The sequence below is a fragment of the Zootoca vivipara genome, chromosome 1, assembly GCF_965207765.1.
Source record: "Zootoca vivipara chromosome 1, rZooViv2.hap1.1, whole genome shotgun sequence".
Classification (NCBI taxonomy): Eukaryota; Metazoa; Chordata; class Lepidosauria; order Squamata; family Lacertidae; genus Zootoca; species Zootoca vivipara.
The window spans coordinates 123,844,591-123,859,299 of NC_142582.1; the positions used below are offsets into that span (position 1 = coordinate 123,844,591).

A 14,709-nucleotide genomic window follows, 5' to 3' on the forward strand; every position below is an offset into this window, starting at 1 on the left:
CTACACCTTATCTGGTCCAGGATTAGCAGTAGCTTCAGTAACTCTACAAACATAATGGAGGAGAGGGGGAAATCCCAGCTGCTCTTTTCCCCGATTGCGGCTGCTTCTCCAAGCCCTAAAGCAGGCATAGGCAAACTCGCCCTCCAGATGTTTTGGGACTACAACTTCCATCATCCCTAGCTAACAGGACCAGTGGTCACGGATGATGGGAGTTGTAGCCCCAAAACATCTGGAGGGCCAAGTTTGCCTATGTCTGCCCTAAAGCAATCAATCAAGGAGTATTGAATTTGACTAGACCAGATTGCAAATATATTTTGGTCAAGTCAACTTCATTATTAAGGGAAACATCTTGAACAATGGGGCACTGCAGAAGGAAAGACTGTCATACATCAATTTTGTTACCTCTAATATATAGCTCACATAAAGAATCAGACTGGTATTCCAACACCCAAATCTGCCTCTGGACAACTTAATGTCTTTTTAATGTCCAAGTTGTACAGGATATCAATAGTGCCCAGGTTTCCCATAATGAGGAAGCAACATGTTGCCATTTCTGTGTAGTGTCACGAAGGAAGAGCCACCATGTTCTAAGATGCAGGACCTGTAGCAGAACATCTTGCATGGAGGTGAAAGAGCTAATAAGAACAGTGGATAGTGACCCAGGGACAGCCACCATCCTCAGCCTAACCAAGCTCATGAGCATTGCTAACAAACCAGCTATTTTCCCTAGAACAGAAATAATTTGTTTATTTTTTATAGACTCTAGATGACACTGATGTCAAAATGCCTCATTCCAGTGGTTTTTTGGCAATATCCCCAATCTTTTGGGGCACCATTCATTGATGCTGATTTCATGCGATGGCAGATGACCTTTGAAGTCGTTTCCAACTCTATGATTCAATGATTTCCTGAACTGATCCTTTTAATTAATGAGTTAATTGAAACCCTGCCAGCATGTCTTCTAATGACTTATTTATTCTGTTAAGCCAGATAAATTGTTTATTTTTTTAACCACAATTATATGCCAGAACAGATCGTGAAGCTGAGGCTCCAATACTTTGGCTACGTCATGAGAAGAGAAGACTCCCTGGAAAAGACCCTGATGTTGGGAAAGATGGAGGGCACAAGGAGAAGGGGACGACAGAGGACGAGATGGTTGGACAGGGTTCTCGAAGCCACCAACATGAGTCTGTCCAAACTGCAGGAGGCAGTGGAAGACAGGAGTGCCTGGCGTGCTCTGGTCCATGGGGTCACGAAGAGTCAGACACGGCTAAACGACTAAACAACAACATATGCCAGTAGGTACCAAGAACTAACTGAAAGTTCATTTCAGAAATACCATGGCTGATGTGAAAACAATTAAAGGGCTAGGAGTGAGTAAGTGAAACCATTGTTGAGCAAGACTTACTTTCAATTAAAACATACTAAGCAACAGACTTTGTGGGATTTTTATGGGAAATAAAGCACAATATTGTCATGTGGAACTACTGTTTTAATTCTGCTTCCAGGTGATTGTGAAAGACCACTGCTTCAGCAGCACTGAAGTAGCCTAGAGAAGAAACAACCAGAGTTCTTGGGAGATCAGCACCACATATACTACACCCTTGATATTTTGGTAATTACTTAAAGGCAATTAAAACTAAAAGTTTGCCGGATCAGACTTTTCTGAGCAGGAGCTTCCTGTCTGGGCCCCTATTATTCTCTTCATCACACAACATTTTTACTCCATCCAGGAATTCAACATGCCCCATTTAAGATCAGGGTGCTGTCATGTTGCCTGTGGTCCCTGTAAATCTAGAGTTTGGTCATGCAGAGCCCTCTTGGAAGTCAATATGTATTGATCATTTCTATTTATTAATATGCTGAGGAGATCAAATACAGGGTGCCCTATTCTTACAGACTCAGGCCACATCTATGTAGCAGAATTCAGTTATACCAAGACGCATAATTACTTTTTCCCTTCTTGCGCTTGCCGCTGCACTTCTTGAAGTCCATCCACTGCCTGGTGAAAATCAAACACTGCACAGCACAGGAGAAGCCGCATGGAGAAGAATCAAAGGAGACAAAAACAGTTTGGGCTTTCAAGTATCTCACACACATTATTTGAGTCGCAAAGAGACCAAGTTAAATAAGCCTTTGTGATTCTTAGTAACATCATTTCTGAGAGTCAAGCAAGTGGATCAGATCCAGACATTGGATCCGTGATGTTCATGGAGTGCCGGCTCCAACTGTCTCTGTGTCTGCATTTGTTTTGTTACCTTGTTAACATTGTAATCTATTTATATTATGGACGATATCTGGGGTTTATTTTCCAGAAACAGCAACATTAAATGCTAAATACTAAACTGACAGCAACTTTTAAATGTATCTTAATAAAAAAATAACTTCTACTACTGGAAGGTACAGTTAAATGCTCCCTCCTAGTTCTATTAAAATTAATAGGCTTTTGCATCACACTTGGCATTTTAATACTGAAAGTTATTAACTAGAAATTGATGTATATAAAAGGATGCTGTTATGTTATCAATACATAGTACTACTGATATCCAGCAGTTAGCAACTTATGCTAAATATATACATATATATATTTATTAATATTAGTATTAATTTTGTTGTATAATGCACTTAATCACAATATTGGCATTCACATAAGGTACTAGTTCAACAGAGGCGCCTGCTGGAGGAAGGGAAGGAGAAGACAAATTTTGCAGAGCCCACCTCTCCCCTGCGGCTATTCTGGGGCTTCCCCCTGCTTCAAAAACCCATAACAGGTTTTCAGGGAGCTTCAAGAGCAAGGAGTAATTGGCAATAATCACCTCCCCACCTCCTCCACTGGAGTACTCGGACAATGAACTCAACTCATGGGAAGTATTGATCCAACCCCATACATACTAAGCAGGGGGAGGTGGGTTGTTTTTTTAACTCTTAATTATTGCACTGACCATATCCAGATAGAGATTACTCGCCATCTATGTTACAAAACACAAACTCTCCTCAGTGCAAATAATGGGTTTTGATGGCCAACAAAGATCCTAGGAATGCAAAGTGTCTATAATTTGTTTGTATATAAAGACTTTCTCTACCAGACTGCCACTTACCAATGTGTGCCCTGTCTGATATGATGAGTCTTTTCTCCCAGTCTCTTAAACCTGTCAGAAGAAATGCGGTGGCAGTTAGGTTTCTGCTCCCAAGAGGCTACAACACCGAGATACGAGTTTATTCAGTTGTCCCATCAGTTTAAGGTTATTTATTTAAGGAAAAGAAAGGCAGACACATCAAATGCAGCAAACACGCATGTAATGTCTTATGAGCAAAACCAAAACCAAATCAATATGTGCTCCAGCTTTTGTTAAGAGGGCAAAGTTCACATAGTAAGGAGCCCCCAAGATTGTTGGGTTGTTGTTGTTGTTGTTTTACACACAACTCCCTCCACAGCTATATTCAGCTAACTAAAGCACAAAAATACAGCCATGCTCTGGCCCCAGGAGTGACTTTCACCTCCTTTCATAGTAGGAGTTGTAAAATGCAAAGATATGAAGCAGTTTTGTGTTTGTTTGAAACATTAATTACTCCTCCTTGCATTCAAGGAACTCAATTTTGTGACAGCATATTTACTCAACTGTGATTTGCAAATGATGATATGCTACATTAAGAAGAGCCTCCTCTGGATATTGCTGTGGCAGGCAATGTGTGGAACAAACTTCAGGAGTTCCTTACCAGGTGAACATTCCAGCAACTTTCATACAGTCTGTTTATTCACTTGTGATTTGGATGCCATGTTTAAATAATAGCATGCCTAAAACATCTTATTATTTGAATGCATGTAGATTTAGGCATACCATTATTTAACCATGACCTGTAAATTCCCCTGATAAATGTGAAATTACCTGCAATAGGAAAAAGACACTGCTTTTATAGAAAATCGAAGCATTACATACAAACCTTTTTTCTCATTTTTTTCAGCTTCTTCAAATAAGCCTGGCAAATGTATGACCACCCCATTCCCTAAAAAAGACATAGAAATGTGTAATTGTGACAGCAAACCATTAAACAGTCATCTTTTAAAGTAATGCACAAAGTATTAAGGTACTAGAAGTTGTCCTAATGCCTAAGTCAGACCAACTGACAATGGACTGGGTCAAAAACGCTTTCCCAACTCCATTAACTGAAGTAATCAATCAATCAATCAATCAATCAATCACCACCACCACCACCACAATACTCTGCCCATCTGGCTGGATTGCCCCAGCTACTCTGGGTGGCTTAACACATATAAAAACAAAAGATCTGTATCCAGGCATAGACCAACTCAGCCCTACAGACTACAACTGGGACTACAACTCCCATCATCCCTGACCACTGGTCCTGTTAGCTAGGGATGATGGGAGTTGTAGTCCCAAAACATCTGGAGGGTCGAGTTTGCCTATGCCCGATCTGTATCCCTTCAATGCATTCACTTGGAATGCTAGTGAATGGACCATTCAATCAAGCATACAAGTCCAAACTTAGTAGATCTTCTATAGACTAAGCTCTAAGCAGCTGCTTTGATACGTGAATTCCTATTACTTTTTGAAATATACTCGGAGTCGAGAGTGAATTTCATGCTCTTTATTCAGCTCATAGTCATCAAGGAGGAGAAGAGAAGACGAGTGGCTCTTTTCCCAAAACCATCTGCTTATATACATTATTTACACAATGGGCCTTGCGTGATTGGCTACTTCAGGGCTACACCTGTGGGCCAATTATATTGTGGATTGACTTCTGCCTGCAGCCTGATTGGCTGCTCCTACAGGCCAATCAGGTAGCAGATTCACTTCTGCCAGCCGCCTGATTGGCTGCTCCAGCAGGCCAATCAGGTTGCGGATTCACTTCCACCTGGAGTTGGATTGGGTAGCTCCCGCTGATTCTGAATCCTATTGTTCTAGGATTCAGCTCAGTACATAACACTTTTTATAAAGCTGCTAATTAAATTCCAGGAGCAATGGCAATCATGCTGAAGATACAGGAGGATTAGAAATGTAGAGGGATGATAACAGCTGTTCCTTTTGTTCCCAATAACACTCCCCACCCCGACCAAAAAATCCTCTATGCAATTTCTTCTCTTTGAATCTTCTGGAAATTTTGTATTTTCCATACTAGTGACAATCAATAGGTCACCTGTGATATCAAAGGAGGGAAGAAAAAGCTGAGTGTTTAATCTTGTCTGACTGTTTAAACTTAACCTGATTCAAGCCGCAGTAGTGGAAAGTGGAAACAATAAATGTTATTGTTCATGCAATAAAGAATCCATTTATAGCTGAATTTCCCCAACTTGAACTCAAGTCTCCAAACAAGACATGTATACTTACCAATTAGAGAAATTGCCTTGGGATTAATTATACCACTAGGGAAGAGGTGAAAATCATATTCCTTCCCATCAACAACCACAGTATGGCCTGCATTATTTCCACCCTGCCAAAACAAATACAAAAAATGATTACTTAAATAATGTTAACTTGTTTTTACTATAAGCAAAGAATGCTATTGATTTGAACTGAAAATATGTGTTCATGTTTTTTATCGCATTCATATTTAACTGAATTTCAGCCTAACTATATTAAACTGCTATTATTATTCACTGCTCATCTGCTTCAGAGGGGGTGGGGAGGAGGGTGTCACACGATGGAGAACTGCCAAGACAAAAAAAGAAGAAAAACAGCAACACTGCCCCCCCCCCAGTCACTTTATTCCCACCACTCCCACCGCCACCACCACTTAGGATTACTCTGTAACTGATTTAATTCATTTGCTTCAATATTTGTTTGCTGCCTTTTACTGTACTAAGGTAGGTCACATAAAACAGGCTGCAGAGCTTTCCCATCTGCTCTGTTGTTAAGACCAGTTCTGCCAGGCTCCTCCTACAACTGTTATCCCCATCAACCATTCCATCAGAGAAAAACTGGACTACGTGGCTTCATCAACTCTACTGCAAGAGCACTAATTTTTGGTTCTTCTGCTCCTTGAAATCTTTCAGCTGCAGCTGCTAATTGAAACTTAATTTTCACAAATTTCTTCATTGAGGGGGTCTTAAAAATATGTGTTTGGGTGTGAGAAATTCAAATCTGCTATTATTTTTGTGACTGGGCAACATTTAGATTGATAAGTCTACGTAATCTTGCTTTTGGAAAACCAAAGAATTTTTATTTTACCTTCTGTAAATGTCAGGTAATGCTATATATATATGCACAACTTTACATAGATTTTACTTACCAAGCAAAACAAAATTACATTAATGTAACCAAAATATAGTTTCTTGTAAGATTCTCCTCTCTGAAAAATATCCATGGACATTTTTGCATTTTGACACCATTAAGATGTGGAATGCACTTACTGTAGAAGTGAGTCCAGCTGCTATTACCAAATCTAGCTTATTTATTTACTCTTACTCAGTAACTATACAAAAAAACTATGCGAAGTTTGTTTTTCCTACTCTTCTCTTACAGCTGTTAGCCTTTTCACAAGACACCTTAATTCTAATTAAAGGTGCCTTCTCCGTTTCAAATTAGAAACACTTGTAATGCATATGCACACAATCGTCAAGGTGATGTGGGAATAAATGTGACTTTTAAGAGGGAAAAGAGCAAAACATATTTACTGAGCTGTGCAGCATGTGCTTTGTACACAAGTAGCCCAAGAGGCCTTTTCATGATTATGTAGACAAATTTCATTAGATGCCTTTTGTATTTTCTGTGTCTAAAAATTAAAAAATAAAAGACTGCAGTGATTAAAAGTCTAGATTAAAAGGCATTAGACAGTAAAATTGCCTCTGTTCCCTTTCATCAAATTATAGAAACACAGTATTAACACCCCACTCATCCAGGTAAATTATACAAGGAAGTGAGCTTTGATATTAACTTGCTTGCAAGTATCATAAAATCAAACAACAAAGAAGATAAAACAAGTATCATTTCAACATAATTTTCAGTTACTGACTTGATTGTTACCCAGGATAATAAACCTAAGATTTTAATGAGGGCACTGCAAGCCAGCCTTGTTTTCTTACAGAGCTTTGGTAACTTTAAACTTGACCTTCTCATATAATACGAGTGATCCTGGAGCGATTTTATCAGTACCCAAAGGAGAAGCCCAAGTTTAAAATAGCAATGTCACCATGTAGTTTTAAATCCTCCACAGATGTAAGGACTCCCATAAGCGAAGCTCTTTCTTCAAATGCAAACAGATGCCCGGGAGATAGATATAATAAACAAAGAAGCATAAACAAGGTTGCCTCTAAAATGTATTAACGAACAACCTTTCTAGTCTTGAGATGTAAAAATAAATTAAGATACCCACATTCAAAACCTAAGAAAGAGACTGAAACAAAACCAATCATGAAACTATCATATTCCAGTTGGTTAGAGCCAGTGTGGTGTAGTGGTTAAGAGCGGTAGACTCGTAATCTGGGGAACCGGGTTCGCGTCTCCGCTCCTCCACATGCAGCTGCTGGGTGACCTTGGGCTAGTCACACTTCTCTGAAGTCTCTCAGCCCCACCCACCTCACAGGGTGTCTGTTGTGGGGGAGGACGGGAAAGGAGCTTGTTAGCCGCTTTGAGACTCCTTCGGGTAGTGGTAAAGCGGGATATCAAATCCAAACTCTTCTTCTTCTTCTTCTCTAGAGCATGATGCTGATAACACCAATGTTGCAGGCTCAATCCCCGTTAAGGGATAGCTGCATATTCCTACATTGCAGGGGGTTGGACTAGATGATCCTCAGGGTACCTTCCAACTCTATGATTCTACATATCTGTATCTCCCCTCACTACTCATTTTATTCTTCTCTGTCTTTCATGCTGTCAGAAGCAAGCTTCCTCAGGATGCATGGGATTTTTGCTTTGCTTTTTATGCTTATGTTACTAGACAGGCTGCCTCACTCTGGGTAATGAAAGGGCCAGTTTTAAAGTGGCAGATATTCATAGAATCATAGAGTTGGAAGGGACCCCCCAAGTGGTCCAACCCCCCTGCAATGTAGGAATCTCAGCTAAAGCATCCATGACAGATGACCATCCAACTCTGCTTAAAATCCTCCAAGGAAGGAGAGTCTACAGCAGGAACCCCCAAACTGTGGCCCTCCAGATGTTTTCTCCCACAACTCCCATGATCCCTAGCTAACAGGACCAGTGGTCAGGGATGATGGGAATTGTAATCCAAAACATCTGGAGGACCGAAGTTTGGGGATGCCGGTCTACAGCTTCCCGAGGGAGGCTGTTCCACCATTTAACAATATTGGGATATCATTAAAAGGATGTCAATAAAGGTTCAGTTAATTGTATCAAAGGGGGTGCACGCATACTCAGAAGGCAGCCCCACTGTGTTCACGAAGGGTTATGTCGAGGTAAGTGCATGATTGTGGCTTTAGCTTATTTCAGTAGGGTACAGTGTGGTGGGACAGAAACACTCACCTGGCCTCCGATCAGTCACATCACTGCTGCTTACCAGCTGATGCAAAAAGAGGAGCAAGGGGACATGGCATTTCTCCCCATCTACTTCCCAGTGAGCAGCAGTGACTGACCTGCAGCCAGGAGAGCACAGCTACCCCACCACTGGCTTATTATTTTTTACCACCGTTGATGGAATCTTTCAAGAAGTTGAAGATGGGTTTTTTAAGTGGTCCATGTTTCACAAGCATACAGTAGACAGGTGAACTAATATTAGTGTACTGGATGAAGCAAAAATCACCAGTGTTGAAGCAATGATTCTTCAACATCAACTTTGTTGGACTGGTAATGTTGTGCGGATGCCTGATGATCGTCTTCCAAAGCAACTACTCTACTCCGAACTTTAAAATGGTAAGCGTAATGCTGGTGGTCAACAAAAGAGGTTCAAAGACTCTCTCAAGGCAAATCTAAAAAAAGAAAAGGAAAGTAGTATAAACACTGAGAACTGGGAAACACTGGCCTGCAGGCGCTCCAATTGGAGAACAGCCTTTACCCAAGGTGTCATGTGTTTTGAAGACGCTCGAACTCAGGATGAAAGGGAGGAACGCGCTAAGAGGAAGGCACGCTTGGCAAATCCACACCGTGATCAACTCCCGCCTGGGAACCAATGTCCCCACTGTGGAAGGACGTGTGGGTCCAGAATTGGCCTCCACAGTCACTTACGGACTCATTGTTAAAACTGTGTTTATGGAAGATGATCTTACTCGGCTACGAGTGATCGCCGGAGAGAGAGAGAAAAAAATAGATTTTTTTACCACCATGGGTGGTGCTACTTAGATTTTCTGCCTCTGTGGCACCAAAATGTATCAATTACCCCAGTAAAACACCAGTGTTGGGCTATAAAAATAATTTAACCCATTAGACTTGGGAGTTCGGATTTTGTTTAACACTACATAAAGTAGTGTTTGCCCTCATTCTTAATTGAAAGCTTTCTCCATCACTTGAGAAAATGTATGACAGCATAAATAAGGTACCAGCTTTCATTTTAATAGATAACTCTGTGGTATTAAAAGCCAGAAATCTGGCTCTGTTCTTAATCCTGTTTTGTTTTTTTGTTTTTAAATGGCTACCTTTCAAACCTCTAGTTAAAGAGGTATTTATTAGTGGCAAGATGAAGATTTTTGTTAAAATTATCAACTCACATTTGAGTACTCTTGAGAGGCGAACCGACACAAAATTATCAACTCACATTTGAGTACTCTTGAGAGGCAAACCGACACAAGAGTAAGCACCAGTGAACTCAGATTTATTGAACTCAGACATATTTCTGAACTCAGAACTGTGCTGTTAAAATGCTTGGGTGTATTAGTGAGATCTCTCATTTTTTATTTCTTAACATCTCTCTTTGACTTCATTCTTCAGTTACCTTCCCACCCCACCCAAACACCTCATTCTGACATAAGGATGTGCCCAACATCTCCCACAGGGAAGACAATATATTCAGCTTCTCTCTCCCCTGCCCTTCCATCTAACTGTCCAAGTGCCTCTTATTCAAAGAAATTTTAATTATTCAGCTTAAAATAATTTAAGATGCATGTTGCTGAGCACCTTGTTCAGTTGCTTTGCTTGTTTAGCCCAATTTGTGCTCCTTCTGTTCTCAGTTGGGCAAGACTTTCTCTTTTTAAAGGAAGTATTCTTGCCTTTCATGATTTCCTTGATGTTGCTCATAAAGCAGCTGGCATCCGCTTGAATTTCATAATCTGTGGTATAGATTCTATATGACCCTCTATTATTGTGGTTTTAAATAACCTCCATGAATCCTGAAGATATATTTTCTACTTCCTCTTTCGAGATGAAATGTTTAAGAATGTACCTTAACTTCCTGAGGATTTAATACTGTGTGCTAAACAGATGATGACCCAATAAAAGCCTTGACTGGAATGAAAAAGCTCTAAACAAATTGAGAATGATGAAAAGAAAACAAGGAGTGGGAATATTTGGGAGAATATTTTTTAAAAGGAGGTATCAAGGTTAACTGGCCAGTGGGGTAAGTTTATGATCAGTAGTTGACTAGACAAGGGTTTACAAAGGATGGAGAAAGGGGCAGGAGAGAAACATAAGGAGATGTAGCAAACTAAAGAATATAGATTAGGATAATAATAATAATAATAATTTATTATGTATACCCCGCCCATCTGGCTGGGTTTCCCCAGCCACTCTGGGCGGCTTACAACAGAAAAATGAAATAAAATAATCTATTAAACATTAAAAGCCTCCCTAAACAGGGCTGCCTTCAGATGTCTTCTAAAAATCTGGTAGCTGTTTTTTTCTTTGACATCTGATGGGAGGACTGCAACTTGGCTTCTCGCAATGAGGGAACCGCCAGAAGGCCCTCGGTGCTGGACCTCAGTGTCCGGGCAGAACGATGGGGGTGGAGACGCTCCTTCAGGTATACTGGACCGAGGCCATTTAGGGCTTTAAAGGTCAACACCAACACTTTGAACTGTGCTCGGAAACGTACTGGGAGCCAATGTAGATCTTTCAAGACCGGTGTTATGTGGTCTTGGCGGCTGCTCCCAGTCACCAGTCTAGCTGCCGCATTCTGGATTAGTTGTAGTTTCCAGGTCACCTTCAAAGGTAGCCCCACATAGAGCACATTGCAGTAGTCCAAGCGGGAGATAACCAGAGCATGCACCACTCTGGTGAGACAGTCTGCAGGCAGGTAGGGTCTCAGCCTGCGTACCAGATGGAGCTGATAGACAGCTGCCCTGGACACAGAATTGACCTGCGCCTCCATGGACAGCTGTGAGTCCAGAATGACTCCCAGGCTGCGCACCTGGTCCTTCAGGGGCACAGTTACCCCATTCAGGACCAGGGAGTCCGCCACACCTGCCCGCCTCATGTCCCCCACAAACAGTACTTTTGTCTTGTCAGGATTCAACCTCAATCTGTTAGCCGCCATCCATCCTCCAACCGCCTCCAGGCACTCACACAGGACCTTCACCGCCTTCACTGGCTCTGATTTGAAAGAGAGGTAGAGCTGGGTGTCATCTGCATACTGAACACTCAGCCCAAACCCCCTGATGATCTCTCCCAGCAGCTGCATGTAGATGTTAAAAGGCATGGGGGAGAGGACAGAGCCCTGAGGCACCCCATAAGTGAGAGCCCAGGGGTCCGAACACTCATCCCCCCCACCACTTTTTGAACGCAGCCCAGGAGGAAGGAGTGGAACCACTGTATGACAGTGCCCCCAGCAACCAACCCCTCTAGATGGTCCAGAAGGATGTTATGGTCGATGGTGTCAAAAGCCGCTGAGAGATCCAGCAGAACCAGGAAACAACTCTCACCTTTGTCCCTAGCCCGCCAAAGATCATCAACCAGTGCGACCAAGGCAGTTTCAGTCCCATGATGAGGCCTGAATCCCGACTAGAAGGGATCCAAATGATCCGCTTCTTCCAGGCGTGTCTGGAGTTGTTCAGCAACCACTTGCTCAATCATCTTGCCCAAGAATGGAAGATTTGAGGCTGGGTGATAGCTGACCATATTGGCCGCATCTAAAGATGGTTTTTTAAGAAGCGGTTTAATAACCGCCTCTTTCAGCGGGTCTGGGAAGGCTCCCTCACAGAGAGAAGCATTTACCAACCCGCAAAGCCCATCGCCCAGCCATTCCCAGCTAGCTTTTATAAGCCAGGATGGGCATGGATCAAGGAGACAGGATGCCAATGAAAGATAAGTCTGGAAGTCTTTACTTACTATAAGATGATGAATGGATATATTAGGTTTTATTTAATTTGAAAAATGTGTAAAAATAAAGTGGGGGGGGGACTATGAAAATCAGAGAAATTTAAATTCATTGACGGAAAACGAACTATTTAAAAATTCCACATCATTACTAACAGTTTTACTATTGGAAAACTATCATAAGATTTAAAAGTGAGATCATAAGAGCAAGCTGGATCAGGCCAGTGACCCATCCTGTTCTCACAGTGATCAACCAGATGTTTATAAGAAGGATGCAAGCAGAACCTGAGCTTTAAAAAATGTAAAGAGATAACCTGAGAGTTCTTGCTATGGTATCAGCTTCCCTCCAGCCTTAATATGAAGCCACTGGGAGTAGACACTAAGGGATTTCAAGCATGGTATAATCAGTATTCATACCCAGCATTATTTCTCAGTTGCATTTGCAACAGGTGTGGCCATGCAAATTCTTGATAAGTGTCTGGATGCTACAGAATGACGCCCAACATACTGAGGGTGAATCTTGGCAAGTTGGAGATCTTGTGGCTAGACAGTCCAGTTTAGGGGTGCTCCTTGATATATCGTTGTCGCTGAAGACACAAGCAGCTGTGTGGCTGGAAGCATCTTTAAGAGCTTCAGGTGGTATGCCAGCTGCAACACTTTCTGGACACAGTGACACATGTGTTGATAAACTCAAGAGCGAACTACTGCATACCTATGTGTTCTATATGACACTGTTCTTGGTCCAGAAACTGCAGATGATACAGAATGTGGTGAATGCTAGGTGCCAAGGTTCTTACCACGAACCTGTAACATTGCTCTTAAAAGCAAGGCACTAGTTGTCAATCAGCTTCTGGGCCATGTTTAAGGTTTCGGTACTAACCTACAAAGCCCTAAACCTAAACAACTTGGGACCACCTCCAAAAGGATCTCCCAAAGCTAGGTGAATGGGCATTAAAATGTCAACTGCAATTCACTGTAAACAAGTGCAAAGTGATGCACACTGAAACAAAATAATAAATCCTACATAATACAGAGCCTGAACTGTCACATATCAAAAAGGTTACTGTAGCTACACAATGTTGCAAAAAGGCAACCAAAATTATCAGGAGTGGAACAACTTCCCCACAAGAAAGGTTACAAAATTTGCAACTTTTTAGTTCAGAAAAAAAGGTGAATAGGGCGGTTATGACAGAGGTATATAAAATGATGTGTGGTGAGGAGAAAGCAGGTATGTTTTTCTCCCTTTCTCATACTATTAGAATCCAATGAACCTGAATGTTGGAAGGTTTTAGACAGACAGAAGGAAGTACAGTATTTCTTAACACAGTGCACAGAGAAATGCACCGCCACAAGATGAAATAGTTGGCAAAACCAGCTTTAAAAGTGGGGTGGGTAAATTAATGGAGCAAAAGGCTGTCAATGGTTAGTAGCCATGAAAGCTATATACTAGCTCCACTGCTGGGAGAAAATATGCCTTTGAATAAAGGTTGTTGGGAATCACAAATGGGAAGAGTGCTATAAAAAAATTCCTTCAGTAGCACCTTAAAGACCAACTAAGTTTTTATTTTGGTATGAGCTTTCGTGTGCATGCACACTTCTTCAGAAGAGTGCTGTTACACTAATTTCTGCTTGTGGGGCTTCCCATAGGTCCAACCACTGTGCTAGACTTGGTGGGCCAAAAGTCTGACCCAACTACCCTGTTCTTAGGTTACCTAACAGAATGTCTTATCTATACAGACCTGCCTAATCACTACTGAACCTTCCCAGGTCATGGCACAACTTGCAGATGTTACCATTGTGGTGGAACAACCTCCTCTGCAAAAGAAAGGAAGGCTGCCATTTCAATGCCTGCTAAAGAGCCATCTGTTCTCTGAGGCCTTTTCCCTGACCAGTTATGTTGATGATCTTATCTTTCATTTGTACTTCATGGTGAACCATCCTGTGATATGTTATGAAAAGCACTAGATAGATATTTTAAATAAACTGATTAAGTGCTTGGGTTAGTTAGAAAGTATGCCCAGGCAGAAAACAATTAATTGATAGCAACATGAATTTCTCAGAATAATTTCTTTAGTGCCATGGAGAGGACCCGTCTACAGATTTATTTGCATTTAACAAAATTTATAAAACCGCTTGACCATAATAAAACCTTTAAGTGGTTCACATGAAACATTAAAATTATAAATAAAAACCACTTCAAAATGATTCAAAGCATTTAAAAATAAAGAAAATCACTAGTAAAAGAGAGTAAATCATTTCAACAGCAACGTGCCTGGATTTGTTTGTTTGTTTAGTCATTTAGTCGTGTCCGACTCTTTGTAACCCCATGGACCAGAGCACGCCAGGCACTCCTTTCTTCCACTGCCTCCCGCCCGCAGTTTGGTCAGACTCATGTTGGTAGCTTCAATAACACTGTCCAACCATCTCATCCTCTGTCATCCCCTTCTCCTTGTGCCCTCAGTCTTTCCCAACATCAGGGTCTTTTCCAGGGAGTCTTCTCTTCTCATGAGGTGGCCAAAGTATTGGAGCCTCAGCTTCAGGATCTGTCCTTCCA

General features: G+C 41.5%; 1 protein-coding gene across 1 annotated transcript in view; it reads right to left on the reverse strand.

Annotated features, from left to right (window-relative positions):
• Nucleotides 1-14,709, reverse strand: part of ADSS1 (adenylosuccinate synthase 1) — a 32,534-nt gene that overhangs the window by 15,741 nt on the left and 2,084 nt on the right. The window contains exons 2-5 of the mRNA XM_035104825.3: nucleotides 5,349-5,451; nucleotides 3,943-4,005; nucleotides 3,099-3,149; nucleotides 1,953-2,019 (exon numbers count right to left, since the gene is read on the reverse strand). Of these exons, the coding sequence (XP_034960716.1) occupies nucleotides 1,953-2,019; nucleotides 3,099-3,149; nucleotides 3,943-4,005; nucleotides 5,349-5,451 (284 nt within the window). The remainder of the gene's footprint in view (nucleotides 1-1,952; nucleotides 2,020-3,098; nucleotides 3,150-3,942; nucleotides 4,006-5,348; nucleotides 5,452-14,709) is intronic.